A 26,440-nucleotide genomic window follows, 5' to 3' on the forward strand; every position below is an offset into this window, starting at 1 on the left:
CCTCAACAATGTTGCTAAGGAGTTGTTTCACAAACGTACAACAAAAAGAAGAAAAACCTCAACCACCAGTCATCGAGGGAATTGCAAATGGTATAAATAAAGACAAGAAAGCAAGAAAAGAATGCAGTTTTTTGACTGCGCTTCTCCCGGGTCATTCAACCCCGAGAGCGAGAGGGGGGAACTGTTAGCATAATTAAAATCGAAGCGTTGATTTAACCAAAACCCAAGAAGGCAACCCGTGTTGGAACAAAAATGCACAAAAAATGCAACATTTAACTGAAAAAAAGAACTGTCTCCTTCGTGCTTTTTCAACGCAGCCATTGTGGGGCATTTATCAAGATCCCGCTGTTCGCCGAAAACGGTCGGTGGGACAAGATTTCGAAATATGTACATATTTTGCAATGATTTCCGCTATCCTTTCGCTGTGCTGCTTTCATGCGTTTTCATGCGCTTATCGTGCCGTGCGGAGCGGAATTTTGCTTAACAACTTAAAGAATAATAAAATTAATAACAGTACAGCTAGCCACATTTATAATCGCACGACAAAATGGAGAAATTTTACAGTGCAGCTTAATTGAGTGACCCAGAGTAAGCTTCTTTCTGCCGTCGTTCGCCTGTTTTGTTCTCAAACAGGCTCGTACGAACGACAATCGCGGAATACGAACTGAGGAAGGAAGTTTTCGTTGCAATCACATTGGTACATTCATTAATTGAATCGGACGGAAGCAGCAAACCATCGAAACAGATTAGCTTTTCGAAGTTGAACAAACCCCCTCCTTGACCGGTTTAATGGGAACGCGAATCAATGAGCGTTAATGTTTATGATTGATTGGATTGTGCTGTTTTACGAATCAGTCGCTTCATTGCATACTTTTTCGCGAATTTTTAATCAGACCATCATAAAACATAATTTACACAGCGAAAAATCTCACCGGCAAGTACCAACCTTTCACTGGTTACTTTGCCAGCAAAATATACTCGGCAATGCAGCTAGCAAATACCGAACACATTTCCCACATAATTCCTCATTCGCACAAGGAGAAAGAGGTGCACGGGAGAGGTGGTATTGAGTTTTCACATGGTACAGGCGAACAGAGAAGAAGCGAGCATAAACACCGTGGCAGCCTATTCCCCCCCCCCCCCCCCCCCGGGAAAGGACAAGTAGTCCGCATACTCGTTCCTGCTCGCATTCCACCCACCCAATGGGTCGAAAAAGGGCCAAAGTGCGCTTTGCAACGGAACGGCAAAGAATGCATTCCTGGCCTCTACCCTGCGTTGCTCAGCTTCTGGAGCACGTTTAGTGCGAGAGCACTGTTTGTATGTGGTTCCGTCATCTCCGGCTTTATTTCCTTTCCGGTGCATCTCGCTGCACATTCTGCATTCTGCTACTTACATCAGGTGCGATGGCGAGTCAGCGCACAACACACTAGCCATGAGACGGCTGAATCTCAAATTCACGATACCATCTTTACTGCAATTCTTTCACCGTTTGCCACCAATAGAGGGCTGTATGTGTGTGTGCGCGTGTTGGTACCATTCGTTGCTTTACCTGTCTGCTAGTGAACCCTTTCCACTGTTGTGTATGTGTGTACTACTGCCATAGCCAGCAAAACCTCGTTTAATTCGTTCGCTTTATTTTCTGCAAGTTGAATCAATGCACCATTGCACACTTTTGTGTCACAGTGTGGGGTGAACCAAACCGACACACACACAAACACAAAAATCCGCATTCTTGAACTGCTGCAGAACTTATTTTTCCCACTTAAAGCACGGCGGCTCTCAAGCAACGAAAGACGATGTGCTTTTTTGCAAACGTTTTTTTGTTCTTGCTTTTATTTACAGGAATGCTGTTTTTTTTGTTTTGCTTTACTTCACTGTACTCTTTGTTACTTCGCCTTTTTAATTCACTTTTGATTTGCTTTTTATTTTACAATTTGTTCTTTCTTTTTTTCCCTCATTATTTACCTCCACAACCAGTTGTGGAATGCGATATTTTGGCTGGAAGGAGCGCACCACACCAGTCCCAAGGGAGATTGGAGACACGGCCAGGCGGAGCACCACCAGCAGCCACAGCAGCCACAGCAGCAGCAGCAGCAGCACATGAATGGTACGAAATCGTGAAGGTGGCTGTGCGCTGTCCTGCGCTGACCACGCGGTGACGCAACAGCAACAGTGAGACAAGCAGGGCAAACAGGATCCTTCTACACAGCAAACACACGCCTGAGCGGAACAGCACACTACCGACACTGGGGGGGCGCAGGCAACTGAATTAAGCTACACCGAGAACATGAAGTAGCATAAATTCTTTATGTTGGCACGAACCGGGCTACAGCGACCACTTCAGCGAGGAAAAGAAAATGATAAAAAAAAACAAACACTTCCCGTCTACGCGATATGAGTCTTCAAGCCTCTTCAGAGCTCGTACATGGTTAAAACACCGGCACAGCCCCACTGGGATGTTTGGCGACGTTGCCATCCTGGTTGTCCTTGGCTAACGCCTTCGAATACTTCAACATTGTGTGGGCAGCAGAAATTTGCACAGTGTGGTCACACATAAAACGCCTTCTTTTCTCGCCCGGGCTCTTGGGTGGAATGGCTCATATTACTAACCCAAATTCAGCACCAGACTGAGCAAGAATTACGCTATCGCATCGGAGAATATAAAGCACTGTGGTTCTCACGCAGATTAAAATCTTGAGATCCGCCCACGGGACCACACTTCCTGATGCTTAGGACTTAACGAACGCCTTAATCTGATGCAAGCTTACCCCCTTATTTCTTTGTGGAAATATATTTGGGAAGTAAAGAAAGGAAGCGAAAAGTCAATACGAGATACATTTCTTTTACTGGTCGATTTTGGATAAGACCCCGATCCGGATTAAAGTTTTTAAACTGGTAGGTAAATTTCAGCTGATCACTCGAATAAACGGTCACGGCGATCAGGATTTACCTGGCAATAGTCAACAGACCATTTGAAACTTTGGTTCATCATTTCGTTAAGCTTACCTGTGAAAGAGAGGGAGAGAGAGAGAGAGAGAGAGAGAGAGAGAGAGAGAGAGAGAGAAATACACTATTAGTACAATTATTAAATTAGCTGAATGATTGTTGTTTCATTTTCATCGTTAAAATGTCATCCAGTCACTTTGGGCAATTAAAATTAACCTACTTTCAGCTCAGCAAAGGCTGATAAGAGCATTGCGCTTGATGTAAGGCGCCCTGTAGCGTTTGGAACGACAGCAGCGGACGCAAGAATAATGCACGTGTCAAGAAGCTTGACTAATGATCCACACACACTCGCACTAACAATTCTATGTTCGAATGTCCGAGAGCGAATGGGTGCGTTATCGCGGCAGGCGTTGAAAGGGTGAAATTATGAAAAAAAAATGCTCTACGCAACAGGCTACGCAACAAACCGTCAAACACCAAACTCGATCCCCAAAAGCGCAACGCGTCGTCTAATCTAGCGCACACGTTCTTCTTGTGCCAAATTATCATCAAATTCCCATTACGCACGTACACACACTCACATACACGCATCGCGGGCGCGGCAATTATAATGCGTTTTCGTAATCAGCGCGCCGCATCGGTTTCGCGCCGGAGATGGAGAAACGAAGCTATCAATCATCAAAAGTACACACACGATTGATACCGCGCCGGCCGATCGATGAAGTACGAGCGTGTAGCTTGGAGCGGCACATGCAGTACTAGTGACGCCAGGCAGCACGATAGCAGCAAAACGGTGCGTCATCCGTTGACATTTGTCCGAGATTGGGATGGAGAGCGACGAACCGCGAAATACAAAAAAAAAACACAAATTCAAACTTACAACTCCCGGCAGCACTCTGCTGTCATCGACTACGTCTTGTTTGTGATAACTCTTTGCAGTAAACCGATTTGATCGATTCTGATTGCGATGAAGAATTAGCACACACAGACACGCGCGCGTGCAGCGAGAGTTGAGTTCGGTTATCAAGTTTATTCAAATTTTACGAATATACACCCGAAAGCAAATGCTCGAATGCGAATATTTTTGCAAAAACAAAACACACACACACGCACTTAATCATTCAAGTTTTCGCTGGAGACGGTTGCACGCTCACACAGACACACACACACCAACGTCTCCCGAAAGAATTGGCCATCCCTAAATTAGCACCAAATTAGACAATTTGACCAAATTCCTCGATCGACCCGAGACGGGCCAAACGGTGATCGGTTCCCGACCGGGCCCGGGGCATATTTATTTATTTCTGCGCTTATTTATTGATACAGCGCCCCCCAAAAAAAGAACGCAAGATAAATCATTTAATGCGATCGTGTAAACAAAATGGACGGAGCAGCAGGTTCGGCTGCCGTGATTGTGTGGCTGCGTGCTATTCCCGCCACCCGCATTTCCCTTGCAAACTCTCGTCCCGCGCGGAGCATTAGCGCGAAGAGGACTGAAGCAGTGGTTTATGCAATAAATTAACACATCCAATTTGGCAGCATCAGAAAAGACAGGTTTGGTTAGGGTGGGGTTTTTTTTTGCAACACCCCACACAGCTGGCCACCAGCGTGAGTAGGGGCTGTGCCTGATCGTATACCCGATCGACTGGGAAGTTTTGTGTATACTAAAAGGATTTTTGCACTCCTTTCTTTCGTTGCTTTGGCAAAGTGGTCGTTGGAAAGAATGTCTATCTTCGCTCGCAGAAATTATGCAGGTAATATTTTGTGCACAAATTTGGGATTTTTTTGTGCTAAATGATCACAGCCTGACGTCATCGGTACGCATATTTTTTGCAACATCTACCTACCAGACAATGGCTTAGCAACTGTGTAGCCAGCGGATGGTAACGCTCAGCGCACGTTTTCACGTCCCACCACGGGGCGAAGGAGGAATGCAGTTCCTGAACGGTTGTTGTTGTTTATTTATCGCAAACAAGTATCGGCTGGTGGAATGGCAAAAGTTTATCCATTTCACGCTGCGAGCCAACGCCATAATCTATCCAAATTTATGAGAATTGCAGCCAACGTTTGCAGAATGAATCGTTTCGCGAATTCGCGCCGCCTAAGATGATGAGATTCCAGCACACAAACGGAACACGTACATACACAGGAAGCCAGTTAGAGCGTGATAGCAAATGGGAGGTTTGCGGTGAGCAGCGGTTGAAAAATAATCAAATTGCTCACCATGAACCGTAATGCGTTCCACGTTCAATCAGCGCGTCGATTATGGTGAGACGATCGTGCCGTTGCGATATCCTTTTATGCGCAGCCCCGGCGAGCACGCGGATGTTGCTTAGCTTGCAGGAATGTCTTAATTCTTTCGCCTCGTTCTGTTCCCATTTCGCTTCCCGATGATCGCCAGAGATTGGAATGCTTTTGATTTTAGGTCGTTTTCTGTTGTTGCTGTTATTGTTGCGGTCGTGGTAGTTTCTGTTTCACTTTACCCCCCCTTCTTTATTGGCAGCAGTCAGGCGTTTTTTGTACCGAACGTCGATCGCTCACTGAAGGCTAGGAGAGCGGCCAAACTCCCGAGCGGTATGTCCAATTTTCTTTACCCATTCTCTGCCCCATGTGAGTGATGAAACGCACAGCTCGAATGACTCATTCAAATTCGACTCGTTCTCCGCGCTCTGGTGCTGCGTAAACGCCGTCCTAACGCGGTTCTCCAAGTGCCACAGCGAGAGAGCACAGCGAAGAGAACGCGGACTCTGTCTTGATTCTAGCCAACAGAACCGAGTTCCCACCGGAGTATCGATGACGATGATGACTGCGGTCAACTTTACTGTGGTGGTGGTGGTGGTGGTGTTTGTACAGTGTGCTGTGTCTCTCCGTACGACCGTGCGGCAGCATGTTTGGATTAGAATTAATTTTAGAAGCTACTTTCCGCGTGCTAACGCACCATGAAATGCCGACGCGTAACGCATCGTATCGATTTGCTGCAGAGGCATGACTTCATGACTTCTTCATCGGGTTAGACGATCCAAACCCCACGGAACGGATCAAGTTCACAGTTCCACCGAGCACTCGCTACCAGAACACCAATCGCCGGTCGGATTGCCGATGGAGTCGATTAGTTGAGCCATTACACAAATGGCTTTCATGTTCGTGTTCGTGAATTCGATACGGTCGGAGGTAAAATTGCGAGAAAACCACATAATGACACGAAGCGTTTTATAGATTAACTAATAGAGTGGAGGCTTTGGTACCGGTAACGCATACCGGAAGTGGTACAAAGCGACGACGAAAAAGGATTTTGATTTAGATTATAACAAAAGTATGTTTGTTGGTTTTACCTTTCTTCGTACGATCAATGTTTTGAACTGTAGTCTGCGATGAAGTATGTTTAAGAACTATTTCTGGAGAGCTGTAGTTGGACGCGCAGAGGTCATAATGTACAACTGATAGAGTTAGTACATAGTGGATTCTGAGTTCAATTCGGCCCCGAGCAAGGTCGTTACACCGAGGGAAGAAGCAGCAACAAGCTCAGGAAAACAACAATTCAATTCGCATGCTGCTTGGTGCTGAAATCGCCCAGGGGATGCCGCAGCATGAGGTCGATTTCGCTCTATAAACATCGTAGATTATTTCCCTTCACTTACACATCTCTTTGCCCAACCAACCCCAACACCACCTCCTAAGCGTTGGGTTTGGAATTCTCCCCAGTTCCCTCCTAAGTTGCCGCGCAGTGTTCTACCCTTTTTCCCCCTTAGTGCCGACGTCCGGGTGATGAGATAATAATCGAACGAAATACCAAATCGAGATTCAATTACCATCCGAAACATTTGAATTCGTAGCGCTGCGTGCCTGCGTGCTGGCCAGACCACCGGACGATCATTGGCGGTAGGGGGGGTTGGTTTGGACAGCCGCTCTCAATCGACAGGAAGTATAATTACTTAATTCAACACAACTTCCCCCGTTGCCTGCTGTCCGACTGGCCGTGCGTGGCCCAACACTGAGCCATCTTAAGACAGTTTCGCTCGAGGCATTAGCCGAGGCCAGCTAGATAGACACCAGTCAGTTCTCAGTTAATTTAGCAGTCGAAAAGCACCCGTGTTGGTTGGAACGGGGGCAGGCGGGAGGCGAACCGATGAAATGCAGGGTCTAAAATTAAAATAAAAAGATCACTTCTCTAACCCGCTCCCATACGCCTGCAGCGCATGTGGTGGTTGGTTTGATCGCAAGTATCGCCGTGTATCGCTAGATTTCGCGAAACCGAGCAGCCGTGATAGTGGCGTGCGTAGTTAAACAGCCTATAATTATCTCGTTCTATTTCACCGCGTTGGTGCCATTACCGGAGCCGCCTGCCCTTTTTGCCTTTGAATCTGATCGGAGCGCATCCGCGCAAATGGAAGAAACGAACGCGCGATGGGCACAGCGGCAGCAGACATTAGGCGAAGGCGAAACGAACCTCAAACACGAAAGAAAAAAAGCACGCATCGCTTGATAAAAACGCTCGCGAAACCAAAATGTTCTTAGTCATTGGGATGGAATTTGGCAAACGCTGCCACAGAGAAGCGGACCAGCAAGACTCACGGAAAGAAAACACACAAGCAGACCCAATCAACATGACTTGACCGATTCGGAAAAGGGGGGCATAAAAGAAGAAGGTACAGAAGGAGGAACGAAAGGATACCCCCAGCAAGTACGGTGGGAGTTTTAAAACGCAATAGGATCGGAATGCAGCCAGCCGCCAGCATCATCATCATCAACACCACCATCGCACAGTACGGGAGGTAGGTAGAGCATGTGAAAAAAGGGAGAAGTATACACACACGCACAAACAATATAACCCACCCATTTATCGTAATGCGAAAGGAGCATGAGCATGTATGTAAAAGGGATAAAGTACGTTCGTGGTGGGGCGCGTACGGATAGGGGGTTTGTACAGCAGAACCTTTGGTACATCACTTTTCCGTGGTTGCTGCTTCCTTCCTGTCTCCGCTGTGCGCGAGAGATATACTCACACACACACACACACTCGCCCATCTTCCATTCATGCAGCGATCCGCTTTGGACGGAAATTTGCCTGCTGTTGCTGCTGCTAGGGTTCGCTGCCTGATCGCCCTGTCCGCAAACAAATGCTGACTAATGTGAGAAATCTGAGAATGTTGCTCCACACAATGCAGTGCCGATCGGCGCCCTGTTGTTTCCCAAGCACGATGGGATACGCTTTCTTTCATCGTAAACACCCGAAACTATGCTTGTGCTTCCGGCTGCATGAGAGATTTTATTCGGGCCTGGGGATGGCGCAATGAAGCAAAGTTAGTTGATAATACAACAACCCAAAAAGTGGATAATATTTTTCGCTAATAAAGGTTGAACAGGTCCGGTATGCTCGTAAAGCGTTGAAGGGCTCAAAAATATGGATAAAAAGGATTATGAAGCGCCTAAGCTGTCCGTTTTTTATGCTCAGAAAGTTCGATCAGGCAACTGTTCCATTGCACATAGGGCTCAAGGGAGTTTCTTATCAGGCAATGCCGTCGTCCCATCGATATGTGAGTGTGTGTGTGTGTGTGAAAGAATCGGTAAATAGCAATAAAAAAACCCTACAGCAAGATCAGAAACGATGCTGATGGGAATGAACTTTTGTGCACGAGCATACACTCTCTTTCTCCCTCTCTCGGTTTCCTTTTTCTGCCTCCGTCCGTTGCAATATCTCTCGCTCACTCGTTCCTTACTCTCTCCGTCTTCTGCTACGACAAGAATTGATCGAGCTGACCCGACCCGATCGGGGCGCATCGGTGGCCCTGGTGAATGGCCACAATCTGCACGCCCGGCGGAGATTCATGTGTGCTGCTGGCTCGCGAAAAACCGGGTCCCGCGAAAGCGGTATCCGAATTCCATCGGCATTTCGCAAACCCCGCAATGTGGCGAATGGGATCGAGATATCCAGCGGGCAGGGAGCACGAAACGGAGAAGAACCACCCCTTTTTACCACTCTCCCCAAAACCACTCCCCTCCAGTTGAGCCGGGTGACAGTGAAGTGTACGTGCGGGGCGGATATGCAGAATAAATGGAGAAGGGGCGCTACGGTAAGCGGCAGCAGCAGCATCCAGCAGCGAAAGAAGCTAATGATAAAAGAAGGTAAGCGATGGAATTTAGCTCACACTCGCTTCGCACCATCCCAAGCCGCACCGCATCGGTCAACCGAAAGCCGGACTCTGCCCACGGCCCGGGGGTCAGGGGAGCAGGTCGGAGCTGGCCGAAGGGGCGGGCAGTTTTCATCTTCACGCTTCTCCTGTGTTCGCGAGTGTTGCAGTTTCTTCGCTTCGTTCGCTTCCTGGCCACGGCCATGGCAACATCTCAAATTTCAACAGCTTTAGAACGTGTCCCGCCGGCGCGGCCAGAATGTACTCTCCTCTTCTACTGCGGTTTCATCGGTCCATTCTGTCGATGGGAAAGTGAAGTTGCAAAAAAAAAACCAAATCTCGCTTCATAAACTCATCTCTTTCTTTCTCTCTTCCGCACACACTCTCGGGGCAGATCATCCGGTCCGGGTTCAACATTCCTTTCCAGCCCGTCGACGCCCGGGGCGGTGGCACCGGCGAACTGCTGGTGCGCCGACACACACACACACACGTTTGGGGAGGCCGGTATGAAATAAACGAACAATAAAATGTGGCACACGATGAGTTGGCAAATCAAAAAGGGTGCACCGAGAGGAAAAGGGCCGCCAGGTTGATGTGGCCAAAAAAAAGGGACACTCACAAGCAACAACAGCCACGACAAAAAAATGGCAACATCTACAGCAAAACCCGGAGGAGGTTCCCGGGTGCCTGGGCAGAGATTAAACGGCGCGCAATCTGCCCAGAACGGACCCGCCGGGTTGGCAGAAAATTAACACAGATTTTTCAACACAACACGAACCGTGTGTTGTTCCTTTCTTCCCATGTTTTGGTCCTGCTTTGCTTGAAAGGAGATATTTTATCCTGACAGCGCGCACAAACACACATCACCGAGTCAGCGGATGATCTCCTTTGCAACCACACACAACAAGGACGAGCGCTTCCCTCCTCCTCCTCCACACATACCCTTTGATGAACCGTGACCGACCAAAATGCGCTGGCTGTAATGAAATGTGTGCGATCAACCGTTGTTGCCCTCGCTTCCTCGCACCTTGCTCGAAACGCTAATGCATCGTGGGATGCCGCCAAGAAAGTGAATGCCATTTATGTTTTATGCTGCGTTGTGCTTTGAGCACTCATTTACAACAAACAGCATTACCTGCCCGCTGCTGCTGCTGCTGCTGCATACATCTTCATACCTTCATACGCGGCTCTGTCGGAAGCAGAAAATTGAGGTTGGCTCTTTCTCCTTTTTACATAAATTCAACAAATTCTTCGACATAATTGAGTGGCGGTCAGTCCGCTTTTTTGTTTAGGCTGTTATGGTTCTAATTTTCCCACCAAAGACAAAAACAATGATTTCGGACACTCTCCGATTGTTCGCTCTCTAATTTGTACAATTGCACACACACATACATACAAACACACTTGTGGGCTTTTCAATTGCACCGACATCCAACTCAAGCACCGAACTCAAGCAGGCGATCCTCTCGGTCCCTGTTGGGCCATCCTTCTTCAGCTGCTGCCGCCGCCGCTGGCTCGATCATTATCCAATTTTCACGATTTTCACCTACTCCGGAAACAGGTGATTGGTGGCCGATTCATTCATCACTTCCGGCAGAGTCACGATTTCCACCGGTGCACGCGGTCTGACCCGGGCGCACGCACCCTCCCCGAGACTCTTCCCTGGCGTTTCCATTCAGGACGAAAACGACGCAACGAGAGCAAATTGCACAGCCCCGGCAATCGCGCGGCCACTAATCGGTTGTTTAAAATCTCACCAGCCGCGAAACCCGCTTTCGGGATGGACCCTGCGGTGAAAACAAACTGTAAATCTTGGAACACCGACGACACTGGAATCGCAACACGAACGCGGGAGGTGTGAGCAAAACGTTTGCCCTCAAACCCGCCACCAGACCGCGGCGCGGACACAACCAAGCCTCCCGGGGGTCTCTGGGGGTTGTTGCGTTTTTGGGTGCTACACCATTGCGCTTAATACCTTTGGCGTGGCTTTGCGTTGTTTGCGCTATTAATTTTTGATTTTCGAACCTCCGGGTGCGTTGCTTTCGCTGTATTTCCTCGGTGGCGCCTCACTTTGCGTGTCGGGACGTGTTTTTGTTGTTGTTGTTTTCTACTGCGATGCGTTTTGTTCTTCCAACCAGACGCCCTGTTCCGTTCGCCAACCCATTTCATCACGCAAAGCAGCAGCGGCAGCCCATCGTCATTATTGCTTCTGTCATTATTGCTGCTATTTTCATTCCAGCTCGTTCGATCTATGGGAAAAATGTCTGAACTTGAATGAAATCCGCGCTGCCCTGTCTGTACACCTTCCCTTAGGGATACAGTGCAGCGGCGACCAACAAGCACACACACACGTACAAACACGCACACCGGCCGGCACAGCAAAGGATGAAAAGGGGAAGAGCCGGCCGAAAAGGCACATCAACTGCGAAATGAATGATGATAGTACGCGAATGAATGTGTTTGCTTGTCCCGGCGGCCACGGCCATGCCAGAGGTGCGCCGGAGGCCGCGTGCAGGATAGTGGGTGCAATACTGCTGCGCTGTCCAACAGGGCAAAACAAAAGCTCCGCCCCGACGGGTTGGTCCAAGGGGGAAAAGGAACAGGAAACAACAGGAATACTCGTTTACACACACACAGACGCGCGCGCACGCACATGAACAGGGAAGGGTGGATGAGCAGCGCGGCTTCTTTGTGTTGGGCAGAGTGCATTCACACGGTTTCTTCAGGTTGAATGGTTTTCGGTGAGCCAGCCAGACACTCACAAGGAGCACACTGACCGTTGGTGGCGTCAGCGTCGAACCTGTTGGCGATGGCGGTGGTGGTGCTGGTATGGATGCAAGACCGAGGCGGCGAGGACGAAGGTGCAGCATTATTTTCCCACATGCATTTTTTGGGCTGTGACCAACTGTTGCTCCTGGCAACTTTTCGCGGAGCGCAGCATGTTTGGGCAGCCCGAGACCAGTTGCGGTTGTGCATGTTTTGCTGCACGGTTTCTTGGATGTTTTTTTTTGCAATATCCGATATCAGTTACGAAAAAGGAACGTTATTTCAGGAGGAGCACAAGTCACGGTTCAATCATTTGAAAACTCTGACACCGTTTTTTTATCAGAATGCTTGTTCTATTACAAACGAAAAAACATATTTCAAAACAGTAAAAACATGTAAAAAAATGCTAACCATTCTCCGTCAAATGATCTGTTTCACGCCGTACCGAACAGCGAGCAGCGAAATGTAATAATTAGTGCCTGAGTAAAAGAAACTAACACATTTTATGGCCCATTGGTGCCCTTTGTTCTTTCTCACTCCTTGTATGTCCTTGTTTGCTTTACCTCACTCGGCGGTGTCGGTGCATAGAGGTGCAACGCATTGCACCACTCACACTGTTCGGTGTGATTGAACGAAGCAGAAAGAGACACGGATATACTGGAGAGCTAAAAAACCCCCGAAACGGAACCCCAGAATAAGCGTATTGTGTGAGAAGTTTAACGTTGGCATGTAAATTCCCGAAACTGACCCCCGTCATAAAACGGATGCGAGAAACAGAAAACATCGCTGACCATACCCATACACAGGCCGTTTGAGACACACCCTTAACATACTGCTGCCGTGTGTGTGTGCCCGTGCAGCCCCGGATGAACAGCGCCGCAGCACCACCACCTGCCGGTGGTTATTAGCCGGGTGGTAAAACAGAAATTAAAATAAAATAAAAGCGAAGCACGGCAGCTTATGAAAATGCGCTACAAAAACAACCCTCGGCCAGCAGCAAGTGTGAGCTCAAATGGATGAAGATGGAGGAGAGGAACAAAAAGGACAACACCGTCGACGGGAAAAGCCGCACGAAATGGTAGGTGGTGGTGGTATGCGGAAAGAGAAGGAGCATCAAATTGAACCGATTTTCATGTATTGGAATTCGAAAATGATCCTTTCACAAAAAGGGATCTCTCCGTGCCGTTGACGGCAAAACAAAGGCAAGCTAGGGTAAGAAGTCAGGCGCAACCATGATGCTCCTAACTGGTTCTAATGGTGTGTATGTGTGTGTGTGTATACCCACCGATCTCGAATGTTCATTCCGGTGACCGGTGAGACATTGATAGATACCTATTGCCTAGGGTTCGGTGTAGCAGAGCATCGCCGACAACGATTTTGTTCAATGAACTGCTGTCAATAGAAATTCCCCATCGCCGTGCATCCTCTCTTCTAGAACTAATGATGGTTCTCAACCGCTTTTGCGCTTCTTATTGTTTATTTCCTTTTGACGTGTTGAGGCACAATGTACTGTGTCTCAGCTGTCATAAAAGGCAGGCATACTTGAGATTTAAGGGACATACATGTAGACTCCCCATGAAATGATCCTATTCTGTTATCGAATTAATTATCGTACATCAGATCAATGGTTAGTGAAACGATAGATGTTCTCGTCCTGTTTATAACCGGCTACGTTCTAATTTTTAAAAAATCCACATTAAAACATCCCTTAAACATCAATATTGCACGATTCGCGCCAGAACTGACCACAGCATAACCGAGCGCCATAACCGTTGCTCCTTCTAGCGGCGTACGCCCGTATTTCAGCCGAAAGACAGTTGTTGTATTTATCCAGAAATAGTTAAGGAACTGGGCAGACGAAAGATGAAGAGTTTAGATAGAGGCGCTCTCGCCGTTCGTCGGTCGGGTCGGGCCCGGTCGTCCAGGAAACCGAAATCACCGGAACCCAACGGGAGACGGGAAGCCGACACAGCCAGACCGAGCCCGGCGATACCTCTGTCTGAAAAAAAAAACGCCGATTCTGATCATCACCGCCCTGTGAACGGTACCCCGTGAAAGAGGAGGGAGTCGAATTTGTTTCCAAAGCACACATACACACACTCAGATAGATGTATAAAAAGGCCCAAAAGCGTTTGACGGACGGAGAAGGGCAACAACACAAACAGGGGGACGAAAAAAAGTGAGCAAAATGGATGTGAGCAAATGCTTGGAATGTTGCAGGAGGTCCATCCAGGATGTTCAACTAAACACACACACACACACCGGCAATTTCTCACACTCTAAAAACGGTGCAGATTCTGCTCCGTGATTCTCCCGGCTGTGCTTCCTCTGGCTGCACTTGCATTTTCCCTTTGTTTGTGTCTGTTTGTCTCTGTGTGTTCGCGCTTTCCCTCTGATTCCTTTCCGAGCCCTGTAAAACTTCAACAAAAAAGAGCGATGGCACAGGAGAGGAGAAAAAGTGTCCCTTTTTGGGCTTGCTTGTTTTCTCGCCACCACCGCTCCCTCTCTTCGTGGGTCGTGTGTGTGTCCGGGGATGTTTTCGGTCAATTTTTGGTGTTTAGCAAAGCGCCAACCGATCGAACAACAAAGGGACAACAAAACGAGTGAAAGAGGGATGCTGCTAGCGTCGGTCCGGAAGAGGTGAAAATTAAGAGACTGAACATGTTTATGTTCGTTCTCGTTGCGTTGCACAACCCTCCTCCTGCTGCCCTACGGCGGGGGTGATAGTTTTTTTCCGAGAGAAAGACAGAGAGAGAGAGAAAGATAATGGAAAGAGAAAAACTCAGAATTAACTGGTTTTCGGAATTCTATCGTGTCGCATCCATTCATGGTCAACGGTGGAACTGTCCTGCCACGGCTTTGCACAATGTCTCATGAGAAATGGGAACTTTCTCCGAGTACACAAAGTTTGTCATATTGATAAGGTTCATAACATATATCAACATTCTTTTCCATGCTCAAAATTATGCAGCCTGTGTTAAATTGATGCCCTCCTTGCAATTAAATAAATTCAATTGTGATGGGTTCATAATAGCCAAATTAAAGATTTATTTAACACAACAAAGGCCGCTCCAAACGCAGAGGAGAGCGCAAAGGCAATAAACAAAACATCTACAATGATCCGCCCGCTTATGGTTTGAGGATATTTTACCGACTTCTTAACGAACCATTAGCATAATCTGCCCGTTTGATATTTTGGAGCGCATGCATTCGATTACATACACATACACACACAGGCAACACAAGGCCGTTGTGCTTTGGTGTATTGAGTTTCTCAAACTCCGGCCCGAATCAAGTAACCGACGTGAAGATATATTGCCACCAGGCGCGCTGAAGAGACGGACAGTTTTAACCGTCCACAAATCGGCCAGTTTGCTCTCACGGACCCACCGAACGCTAAAGCGCGACGACCAACACACTACAACCAGCGGGACAGAAACGATACGCGAGACGTCGATATGCATGTCCGGGGGACACCACCGCCACGGTTTCGGGGATGGTCGTCATCGATCGATCTAATGTGATCTCATTTTTCATCTTAACAGACTGACCGCAAAGACGTCGAATGATCTTCGCTTTCCCGTGCCGGTGCTTCTTTTACCAAAGGTACGTGCGAACAGGAGGAATATGGCAATCGAGGGAATGAGAAACACACCAAAACCAAAGCGAGGGATGGTAGAGCTTAAGGGATTGGGACAACTGAGCGGATCCACACAACCACAACCGTACCGCAGTGACATAAAGAGGCCTGAAGAAAGGCATAACACGACCAAGAAAGAAATTAATATAGACGCTTCAGCCGACGGACGAAACAGTGTCGGCCAGCGACGCGAAACAGCAAAAGAGCACAATGCGCTGACAATAAGGCAAATCCTTTCGCTTTTTCCATGCTTTCGGACTTCTTAGCCGTGCTGTATCGCTTCGTTCGCAACAATTGCCGTTGACCGGTGGCCGGGCCAGCAGTATCGTTGTCATAATGCGATTGTGTACGTCTTTATGTCAACATCAACGCGCGATAGAGAGCGCCCGTCGTTAAATTAGGCGATACATTTTAATCGCCGAAAACGTGAGCGTACGATTAAAATGCGATCGATCGAAGGATTACAAACGATCGTAATCGGATCGAGCAAGGTGGGAAAGGTGGACGAGATAAAGAGTTTCTAAATTCAACCCCAGAAACATAAACTTTATCAAACAAATCGAAACGATGGGTTGGGAATTCGATCGCACGCACGCGTACCGGGAGAAAGTAATCTCTGGTTTCCAGGGAATTCGCTCGCTACCTTTAACATTTTCTGCAGAAGGGGAGAGTTTGCGCGCCCTAGGGTTGAAGAACAATCCGTAATACATCTGTGCCTGTTTCGGGTGCGCACCACAGCCACATATGCTCTAGACGGGAGGGATTTGCCCACGAAGATTTATGCACGATTGCTCCTCCGTACGCTACAGAACACGACGGACGAAAACAAGAAACAAGCCCACCCAGACGGCGGGTCCAAAAGGTAGCGACAGAAGAGAACACAGCATAGCTCTTCTTGAATAGGGGTGGTAGCGGTGACCGTTTTACGGCGAATGTAAGGTTATTGCAAATATGATTTTGATTTGTGGGAATTTTTACAGGCCATTTGTTTTGGGTTCGCCTGAAAACAAAACACCCGCTTCTACATGATGGGGCGGGCATACAGCATCATCATCATCCACGCTGCATGTGACTAACATGTAACACGGGGCCGGAGCATCCAACGTCTCAAACCCTGCGCCCCTGCTCTGTGTGCACAGAGAGATAGGAGTGGGCAAGATAATGTGGACGTCCTGCAATCGAGTTGTCGGTGCGTTCGGTCCGCAGTGCTCCGTGGAAGGGGTTTGGCCAAGTACGTGAGTTGATCTGGGACCTACACTTAAAGGAGGCCGTCACCGAGGGCGCACCACTTGGTGGTGCGAAAGACGTGCGCAGATTAACTTATCTTTTAATTACCCACAATTATTCGCACACTGTCAGCCGGTTGTCCGCGGGCCTGAACAATTGTCTGTCCCATTATCGCTTCGGTGAGTGTATGGGAGGGGACATGCCGGGTACGAGAGCAGTGGACAGACCAAATATTTACGATTTGCGGTTAAAAATAAGGTGTCGCGGGGACTGTGGTCACGGTAATCGTTACGCGTCAAAATAAAGCGGCCCATCACCCCGACATATGGGGTTTCGCTATTATCTGCGTCTCTGCCTTTTGGTTCTGCTTTAATTTGTGTTTGTGTTGAGATATTTTCACTTTCTGCGCCATGGTTTCCTCTACGGCGACGCCCGATGCGCTTCCACCTTCGGCCATCAACGAGGGACTGTAGGTGAACTATAAAAAGTGATCTTAAGCCTCCATCATATTGTATGTGCGCATTTTTTAGATCAATTCCTGACTATATAACTGAAATATTTGATACGTGTTACAAAGAGGTTCGTAAATCAATCGAAAAAAATACACACACACACACACACACACACAGACCCATAAACCATATAAACCATATACACAACCTCCGTCTGCAGAAGCGAAAATGTAAAAAGTCATACGTAAACTGACAACCCCCACTCGTCGAGCATATATATGCAAATCAGTGCCCGAGATGATGGAAGCGAGCGAAAGAGATGAGTGAGTACTGAAAAATTGTTTATGTTGAAAGAGTTTATTGTTTAGACTTCCAGGCTAACGGCAGCTCGTTGGCTCCCTGAAGAAGGCCTCACTGTACCGCCATGTACGGAGGAAATTATGGAAGAAACCCCGGGCCCGTGGATTTTCATGCGCCACAGCATCTCTAGCATCACCACCATCAACATCAACAGTACCACCACCTACCGTAGTGTGTTTGTGTAGCGCTTTAGCTGATGGGGAGCGCTTTTTCAAGGAGCTCATCATGTCCGGAATGTGTTCGATCCGTGAACATTGTTGACACAATTACTCGAACCACAGCACAGAGCCGTGGTATTTGACCGTAGGCTACTGAAACAAACGCCGATTTCACCTCGCTCGGTCTCTTTTCGGCGCGCTGTTTGTGTGGCTGTGTGAGACCGTAACTATGATAAAGCATAATTTACCACTTTAGCATAAATGCTGCAGCATGGAGGTTCTGCATGCTGGTGGAAACGGTGAAGCAAAATCATAACCTTCGACACGCAGCGCTCTGCACCAACGCCAAATGCCAACGCTAAATGCATCGGAATAGTTTTCCGCCCCGTCGGAGATAAACGTTTAAACGTGCAGGGCGGGAAAATAACATACCAGCGGTTACGTTTTTTTTCACTTCCGTCAGCAACATCACTCCCAACATGGAGAGAAGGAGCTGCATAAAATTAACGTGATTGTAGCTTATTTCAAACTTCCCTATTGAAACCAGCACGGATTGAACAAAATGTTTAGGATAAAAATTGCAATGCACCCTATTGTGAATTCCAGTTAGTGGTCCTCATTCGTGGTTAATTAAAAGTTACACAAACGTATACCTACATAGCTGCCAACCGCATTTCATGTCTAATTTAAAAGTCGTTAAGCATACTTGTGTGCAATAATACACTTTTCCTGTGATGGTGGTGTCAACGCAAAGGGATCACTTGGATGTAAATCAAAGACTCCAACAACTTGTCAGTACTAACCGACTAACATAATTCAGCGACTAGCAGCGATTGTGCACAAAGCAGGAAATTCAACAACAGCACAACAGACAATAAAAAAAGCGTATCGAGTCGTTCCATTCCGAAACAATGCACATGCAACGAGAAGAAATTCCAATCACGAGATGACTAAACAGCAGCACTTGCTCTTCCCTCCACGGGAACGAAGGTGGCAGGTTGTCGGCAGAAGGTGTCAACACAGCAGAAGTATGCCACGGTAGTTCAGTGTTCTAGCAGCTCTAGATCTACAGTGCTGCACGGGTGTCTCCTACCTACCACGGGTGAATGAGGTGGAAAAAGTTGAGAAAACAACCCTCGACTAGGCTCTTTAATCACACGGAGCGCGCTTCTTCGCCAAAGGATGCAGAGCATTTTCGTTGCTCATCCCGCGTCCCCGTTTTTCCCGACCCGTTCCCTGGATGCTGTCCGGCTGAGTGCTTGCTTTATGCTGTTTATTTTTCCTGCCCATGTTTGTCCTACATATTTTAGCTCCTTCTCCATCTTTCGACCGAGGCACAGAGGGAAAATGTAGTTGGTTCGAACAGGTAGATGGGATTCGAGTTCGAGTCAGCATGGGACGGACAGATCCTTCTGGACGCTAGCACCACAAACCTGCACACACATGGGATGCAGTGCATTTGGCTGGTGAAAATTAGTGTCAAACAGGTACGTTGCTTCGCACTAGGCAGGATGAAGGTAGAGCATCGTTTCATAATTTCCATCACATTCCTGCCATGTTCTATTGCATTCTTTCACTTTCGTTCTTTCGCAGCTTCCCACAGCTTCTTACAGACGTCCAGGCTTTATTCTCTCTTTCTCGTCAATTTGTTGAAAATGTTTCAAGGATTTTTATACTGTGATTATTATGTTCTTCAACAATACACCTATGCAATGCTTCAATTCCATAGTTCTGTCCCTTTCTCCCTCTCTCTCTCTTCCATCCACAGTGCAGAGCCCGGAATGCTGGGAGAGATTACCTTTTCCTTCCATCCAGCCCATTGGAACTCGGATCCGCATGGGAAGGAATAAGAAACGTCAAGCAGGGAGAAGGCGCCTTACCTTTTTGCCTGCTCAAATCACACTCGAGAATGGGCCGAAGAAAAGAAGCGTATGTTTTTATTTCTGTGTTGTTTTTTTTTTTCGCTACACCATACAATGGAGAAGATGCATGGGATGGAGTGAAAGGGCAAATAAAGAAGAAAAAACACCTCTCTCGAGAGGGTGGCGCGGGCGGCGATGAGGTGACGTTAGCGTCGTTTCCTAGCTAACCCTGACGAGGAAAGTGAGGAGGCTTCGGGACCGCAGCGGCAACGGATTTCGAAAAATCATTACCAACGCGAACGAGAGCGCCTATAGGCCGGACAAACCAACTAGCCAGCCAGCTAGCCAGCCAGCCAGCAAGCAGGCGTACCTTTTCAGGTTTGCCAGCGTCCGCCGCGCCCAAGACGCTCGAGTAGCTTCCCTCCCGTTCGATCCTTCTTCGGCTTTTCGGAAGCGTTTATGGTGCAGCGACGAGGTCTGCTCTTTTTTTCGTGAATGGTAGGAATTTTTCAAAGAACAAAGACGCAAGAGAGAATAGAAGAGAAGAAATGGAAAAAACGACGATCAAACGGACATCGAAGGGACAAAGTCCGAGCCCGGGAGTGTCGATTGCCATTGGAGAAAAAAAAGAACACGTCTCGAGACACGTTGGAAGGAGACGACCGGGCAGATGAAGTGGTAAATCTCTTAATTATTATTTTTGGCTACCAATACCACCGTAGGCCTGTGTGGGAAGGTGGGTACTACGGGTGGAATGGTACTTGGCGAGGAGTTAATCTCTTCCTACAATCATACAAGCACACACACACACGGCGAAGGAATGGAAAAAAGGGCCCAGACCGTTGCGTCAAGTAGTAAAACTTTTTATCACTTTGATCAACCGGATGCAGCACCGGGGAAAAAGGGGATGGATAGAAATGCCGCACCAAAAGGATGTGTGTTTTCACCACAATACGATGGTGGCTTTTCCATCCGTACCGGGAGTTTGTTTGATGTTTGATGAGGCAGAGAAAATTGTTGTGGGTGCCATTTATGTGCAGGAAATGTTGCAGATTTAACGGCGCAACGGAGGAGAGTGTACTGTTTAGCATCGCACCAAATGAAGTGTTTTTGACGTTAATGAATCGTTCGCTCGGCAAGTTCTACGCCCTAGCAAAAGGATTACACTCTTTCATGTCATTTCTGTAGCAAAAAAAAGCACGATTTTCCTAAACTGGGTCAACGCGGTATGGACTTTAGCGGGCATGTCTACGTTGTTGGCTTTAATGCTTCAGCGACAAAAAGGATTCTACGTTTTTAACAAGCCTCTATCGTTACAACTGAATGTTAACAAACAGACGCATTAATATGACACAGACTGAAGCGGAGAAGGAAACATTATGTGCCAGAGTACGCTGTCATCCTGAATGGACAGTTCACAAAGAAGAATCGAGTACCAGACTGCACACAACAATAAAAAGGGTCCAAATAAAGCCCTATGCGATTAATGGATTTTAAATTCGAGGCTGTAAAAAAAGGAAAAATCGCAGCCTAAGAGCTTTTTCCCAATTTGCCCTGTTCCATGCACCGTAATGTACCCATTTAAATTGCCTAGCTAATCCTAGCTGACGACCAACGCAAAGGAAAGGAAGAGCTTAACATGATGATGATGATGATGCTGGCGATGACAATGTGCTGTGGCGTAATTGTTTACCGTTTAAACCGAACGCAAACAAAAGCTCACAAATCGATTCTAAGCCATCCATCGATGAAAGAACGTTTGAGGGGCGGGATTTCGGCCAGTTCGGCGATGCTTAAGATGATTTTTGTTTCCAGTTCTTTGGGCAGGAGGCACGAGGAGGGATGGATGGGGACAGTTTAAAGTGAATTGTGATTGTTGAGCAAATTAGCCTTAAGCCGATGAGGATGCTGTTAAGAGGGGCTGAAATGTTTGCTTGCAACACATTTAACCGATGAAAGATGCTGGTAAACTTTGCACCATTACTTATAAACCATTCTTAACCATTGCTTGTATCGTCATTGCGATTGCAGTAGTGGGAAACGTAAAGCTCAAATTGAAATCAGTCATAGCTGAACGCAAACGCAAGTGTACCCTAAAATGTGTAACGATTCATTTGACTAGATTTTTTTTCTACCCGATTTATTTCGAACGCAAGTAGATTGCCCCTAAACCCCTCATTCCCCAACAATCTAAATCAACCGCGCTAGCTACCCATTGCCTTATGGAGAGTCCCCTTTTTTCGGGTCGGGGATACACAACTGATCGACCCTCGATTGAGTAGCAATCGATTTTTGCTTACCGACTCTAGTCCTGCCTAACTTCCACGTCCACGCTCCACCTGGCTGTCCCGGGATGCGGGGAGCTGATGTATCAAATTTCAACCCAATGTCCATCCCAATCATTCGCCTTGGCAAATAATAAAAATGTACTCTGCCCTTAGGGCGCGTTTAGGGGGCTTCCCTACACAAAAAAAAAGTATTTTAACGGATCGTTTGACGGCACCAACAAAAATCGGTCCCCGTAAACGCTCGAAGAAAATAGATACTTTAGCTTCTGAACTGATTTGATGGAGGCACACACGCAACCATACACAAACACACACACACACAGACACAACGTGGTAAACTTGAACGGTTCATGTTTATGAATTTAGATGCCGTAAAAATGGTGTAACTAATCGAGTGTTAAACCGATCATCACGGCACAGCGTTTGTTGTACTTTGAAGCAGTGTAGCAATGTTTGCACCAACCACTGTAGCCATCATGTTTGCGAACCGAAAGATGATACAATCGTTCAGAATCATTTTTTGCCATATGCTTCATAATTTTGGCATGATTTTGTAGCACCAAAAAAATCAACTCAATTTTAGTTGTGTTAGGCAGGAAAGCAAAAATGAAAAAAAAATATGCTTCACAAATCACACTCGCTTTGGTTAAAAAGTGTCGTATTTCAGAGTCTGGAAGGAAAGGGTTTTTTTCATCCAGCCGGGCTTTACCCTCGTTGGGCCATCTTCTTGCGATTAATAGTTAATCGAGTTCATTACGTACCTAAGCATACTTTTTGCGTCAGGATTCACATAATATCCCCATGATGCTGCCGGAGTAGCAAACATTGAAAGGTAATCCGGGATAGGAATTTGTCAGGGCGGTCGGCGGATCGGTTTTGCTCCCGAGACTGGAGGGTCTCCCCGGGCTAAAGGCATCCCATTGCCCTAGCAGGATGTGCCAGTTACGATTCACTCGACTGAACAAATAGCTGCCGGCTATGTCATTTAGCTCTTGTGACATTTTGCAGTGCCTTTTCTGTAACCCGTGTAACGTGTGTCGCCCATTTGCCAGTGAGCTACACGATTGCCAACGGGGAGCAGGTGATTGAGATTTTAATGGTGTCAAAGAAGCTAAAAGCAAAAAAAAAAACTCATGTCGCTACAGCTTTTGATCTGGCAGAAATGTTAATTTTTTGTGGTTGGTAAACAAAACAAAAAACGGCAACCACAGACAAGCAGTATTGCGATAACTTGCCCGAGCAGTCCAGAGTCCGACTGTCCTCAGGCGCATGGATGAGAGCATTTATTCCGTGCACGAACCTGCGCCGCCGAACGGTTGTCACTTGGTTGATGGTTTATGATTTTGCGTGAGCACTTCATTACTTGAACAAATTTAATGAGCAAAACGTTCAAATGTACTGCCGTGCAAATGTACACCGAGGTAGCCATCTTCTGCGGAATATCGAGTAGTGTGTGTGCTGCCTCCTGCTCGCGTCAGCTACTCGCGCCGAAGCATAAATCACTCACCGATGTTCCGAGAGAATTAATGCACCGTCACCCCGTCGTTCCCTGCCCGTACGTGACACGCATTGACGAAACAAAGTTGCCGCGGCGCTTGGGTCGGTCGTCGGGGCGTTCGGGAAGAACGAACAAGAACAGCGCCCGATTGGGCAATTGACAACATGCTTAGACTTTGCATTGCCGTGGAACGTGAGCATGGTTCGATAGCTGTTTCTTTAAACAAAAAAAAAATCCCTGGCAACTCCAGCCAGAAGCAGTGGGGCACGATTGCGCATCAATAATTGTGCAACACGACGGCTAATACGGTTACGGTTCGGGCTTCGGCAAACAACACCGTACCGTGGTTGCGTTTGTCACAGTCCGACGACGGGAAGGTCCTCCCCCGTGCCACCCTCTGCGGCGCGATAAGATAAACGACAAAACGCTGATCGGCAGCCATACCGCAGGTCCAATGCGCGCGAGTTCCATTGACAATGATGATACTTAAAGTAGCGTCACATTCCGTGTATCTACAACGATATCGCAGCAAAAGTAGTGCAGTGTGCTTCGTTTACTCACCTGGAATGGGATCAATGGGCATGTCGATGGGATCGACACCGCGCTGCTTCAGCAGCGGGTGCACAGCTACGCAGGACGGGCGGCGATGATGACCGCCGACATCGGGCGAGGCACTGTTGGCAATTCCGTTCCCGTTCGACGGAAAGGATGCCGCCGGAATGGCACTGGCACTGACCATGCCAGCTCCCGATAAGGCACCGATGAGACACACCGACACCAAAAGCAACAAGTTGACCGGCACCACACCGGCACCCTTCGCCAGCTTCTGCATCGTCCGCCGTTGGCTTGCCATGGTGGTTGGTGAAGCAGCACCACTACTGGACGTTAATGGGACGTCAATCGAAACGCGCGTGAATCGAACAACTGACCAACACACTCTGTGACTCACACTAAACACCGAACCGGCGACACACTTGTGGGCTTCACAGTGGAACCATCAAGACACGGCAGCAGCAACAAATCGGATGAAGTATCACTTTAATACCTGAACAAAGAATTATCACTATTTTCACCACAGCTTCCACGTGTAACCACAACGGGCAACCCTGGCAACCGAATTTGCGCTCACTTCACGCTTCACGCCTGCTCAGACCGCGGTTATCCACTCTTTCCCTTTCTTCCGGGAAGCACTACAATCTGCGACACGTTCCTGTGGATGGTTCCGGTACCTTGGTCGCTGCTGTCATATATCACATGAAAAACCGCATTTCCGTTCCTGTACTTGGGCGCTATGATGACGATGAGACACGTGTATTATGACCCGGTGTTCTGGTGCAGCAAAGCAAAAAAGGGGGGCAAAGAGACCTGACCTTCTTCCCTTCCAAAAGAGGAACAACACCGTTGACAGAGCAGCACGCCGCTTATTAGCTTCCGTGTCCGAATACCGTGACGCGGGATGTTGGATGGCGGACGATCACAAAAGCCAAGGTGTTGTCGTGCAGGGGAAATAATAATGGTGGCTTTTCTGTTGCTGCTATCGGCGCTACGGCCTTTTATTCCTTCCTTTCTTTGGCACCAGCCAGAACGGATGGCATCTAACCACGACACGAACGGTCCCCGGCAAAGGGCTCTACTACCGTCATCCCCGGTTCAACAGTACCGCGTCCACATGCGCTGGGGGTTGTTATCGCAGCGGCATTTGAAAGACACACCGGCGGTGGTGGTCGGTGGCGCACGAACACTTTTCACCTTACTAATGTTGCTGCTTTGCGCTGCCAGACGGTTGCGGCTGGCAATGTACCTTTTGTACCTCACCAACACACACAGTTAAACTCGCGCACTAACCTACACACACATACTGCGATTGTTGATACACGCGGATGCAGCGCTACACCTTGGTCGGACGCACACGCGTTTGATTTCCGCAGGCCGATGTCCGGAAAGAGGTTGGTATGGTATCTCGCGGGCTTTATCTTGCTGATCGATTAGAAGTAACCAAAAACACCACGGAACACGAAAAAAATAAAACACACACTCTACCCCAGTGACGCCGCGTTCGTTTCTTTGTGTGTTTGTTCGCTCAAACTTTTTTTTTCACCGTCGCGACGGTGTATGTATACACCTTGCAAATATTTTCTCCGATGAACGCGACCCACACACACACACTCTCTCGTTCGATGCTGCTCTCTCTCTCTCCGGGATTCCTTTTCCGCGGACGGGAAAATGCTAGGGGGTAGGCGGATCTCGGTATGTCTAGCGAGAGAACAATTTATAATCAAGGGGGAGGGGAGAGGTGAAGAGTGTGCGTCGGTCAACTCTTTCACGTGCCGTTTCCTGTTTCTTTCGCGCACTTGCTGCGGCTCCGAATGGGATTTTCGATTGCTTCACGATTTCAATGAAATTGGCCACCCCAACTGCACGGCGTTTGCGGTTTGGTTTTACTGTTCACTTTACGACCGCATGTGGAAACCGTGTATGCCCCGTTGCTATTAATTTCGAACAGACTTTCTTTGCCTTCTTCTATTTTGCGAGAAGGAGTAAGTTTGTACTGGCGTTGGTTCGATTTCCCGAAACGGATTCTTTGTGAGCGATGCGTGCGCGCGGAACAACAACACAAAACGTAAATAAATCGAGAGGGTAAACGGGGATACCTTGGGTGCGGGTAGACTATTTTTTGCTTTTATTGACTTGTAAACGAGAGGTTTAATGAACTAACTTTAATTGAATATAAGTAGCAAACGAAAAGCAACTAGTCGCACACCGCGCACGTTCGTTTCCGTTGGGACGCACGAACGAAAAACCTAACCGCGACCGGTATCCACACACACGTCCGCACTCTTCGATTGTACTGCGAGAAATGAGGTTTTAATGTTTGCTATGCTTTGCTATGCTGTTTGCCATGCTGCGCGGCCCTGTCTCACATTCTCGCTCACTCTCTTTCTCTCTCTCTCGCTCGCTGTGTTGAGAGAATTACGATTTGAGAGAGACAGGTTTAAGGTAAAGGTTGGATTAGAGGCAGTGTAGCGGTTTGTTTTATTCTTATTTTAAGTAGAATCTTTGAAGCAGTTTTAATAGAATTGAGATCGGGAATGGTTTGTTGATTTTATAAATAATA

At 47.7% G+C, this 26,440-nt stretch overlaps 1 protein-coding gene across 1 annotated transcript in view; it reads right to left on the bottom strand.

Moving 5' to 3' along the window:
* The window catches only part of LOC121589741 (glypican-4), a 58,622-nt gene extending 32,445 nt beyond the window's left edge, over positions 1 to 26,177 (bottom strand). The window contains exon 1 of the mRNA XM_041908852.1: positions 23,887 to 26,177. Within this exon, the coding sequence (XP_041764786.1) occupies positions 23,887 to 24,178 (292 nt within the window). The 5' untranslated portion in view covers positions 24,179 to 26,177. The remainder of the gene's footprint in view (positions 1 to 23,886) is intronic.
* Positions 26,178 to 26,440: the final 263 nt, after the last annotated feature.

The sequence above is a fragment of the Anopheles merus genome, chromosome 2R (genome assembly GCF_017562075.2).
Source record: "Anopheles merus strain MAF chromosome 2R, AmerM5.1, whole genome shotgun sequence".
NCBI classification, from domain to species: domain Eukaryota; kingdom Metazoa; phylum Arthropoda; class Insecta; order Diptera; family Culicidae; genus Anopheles; species Anopheles merus.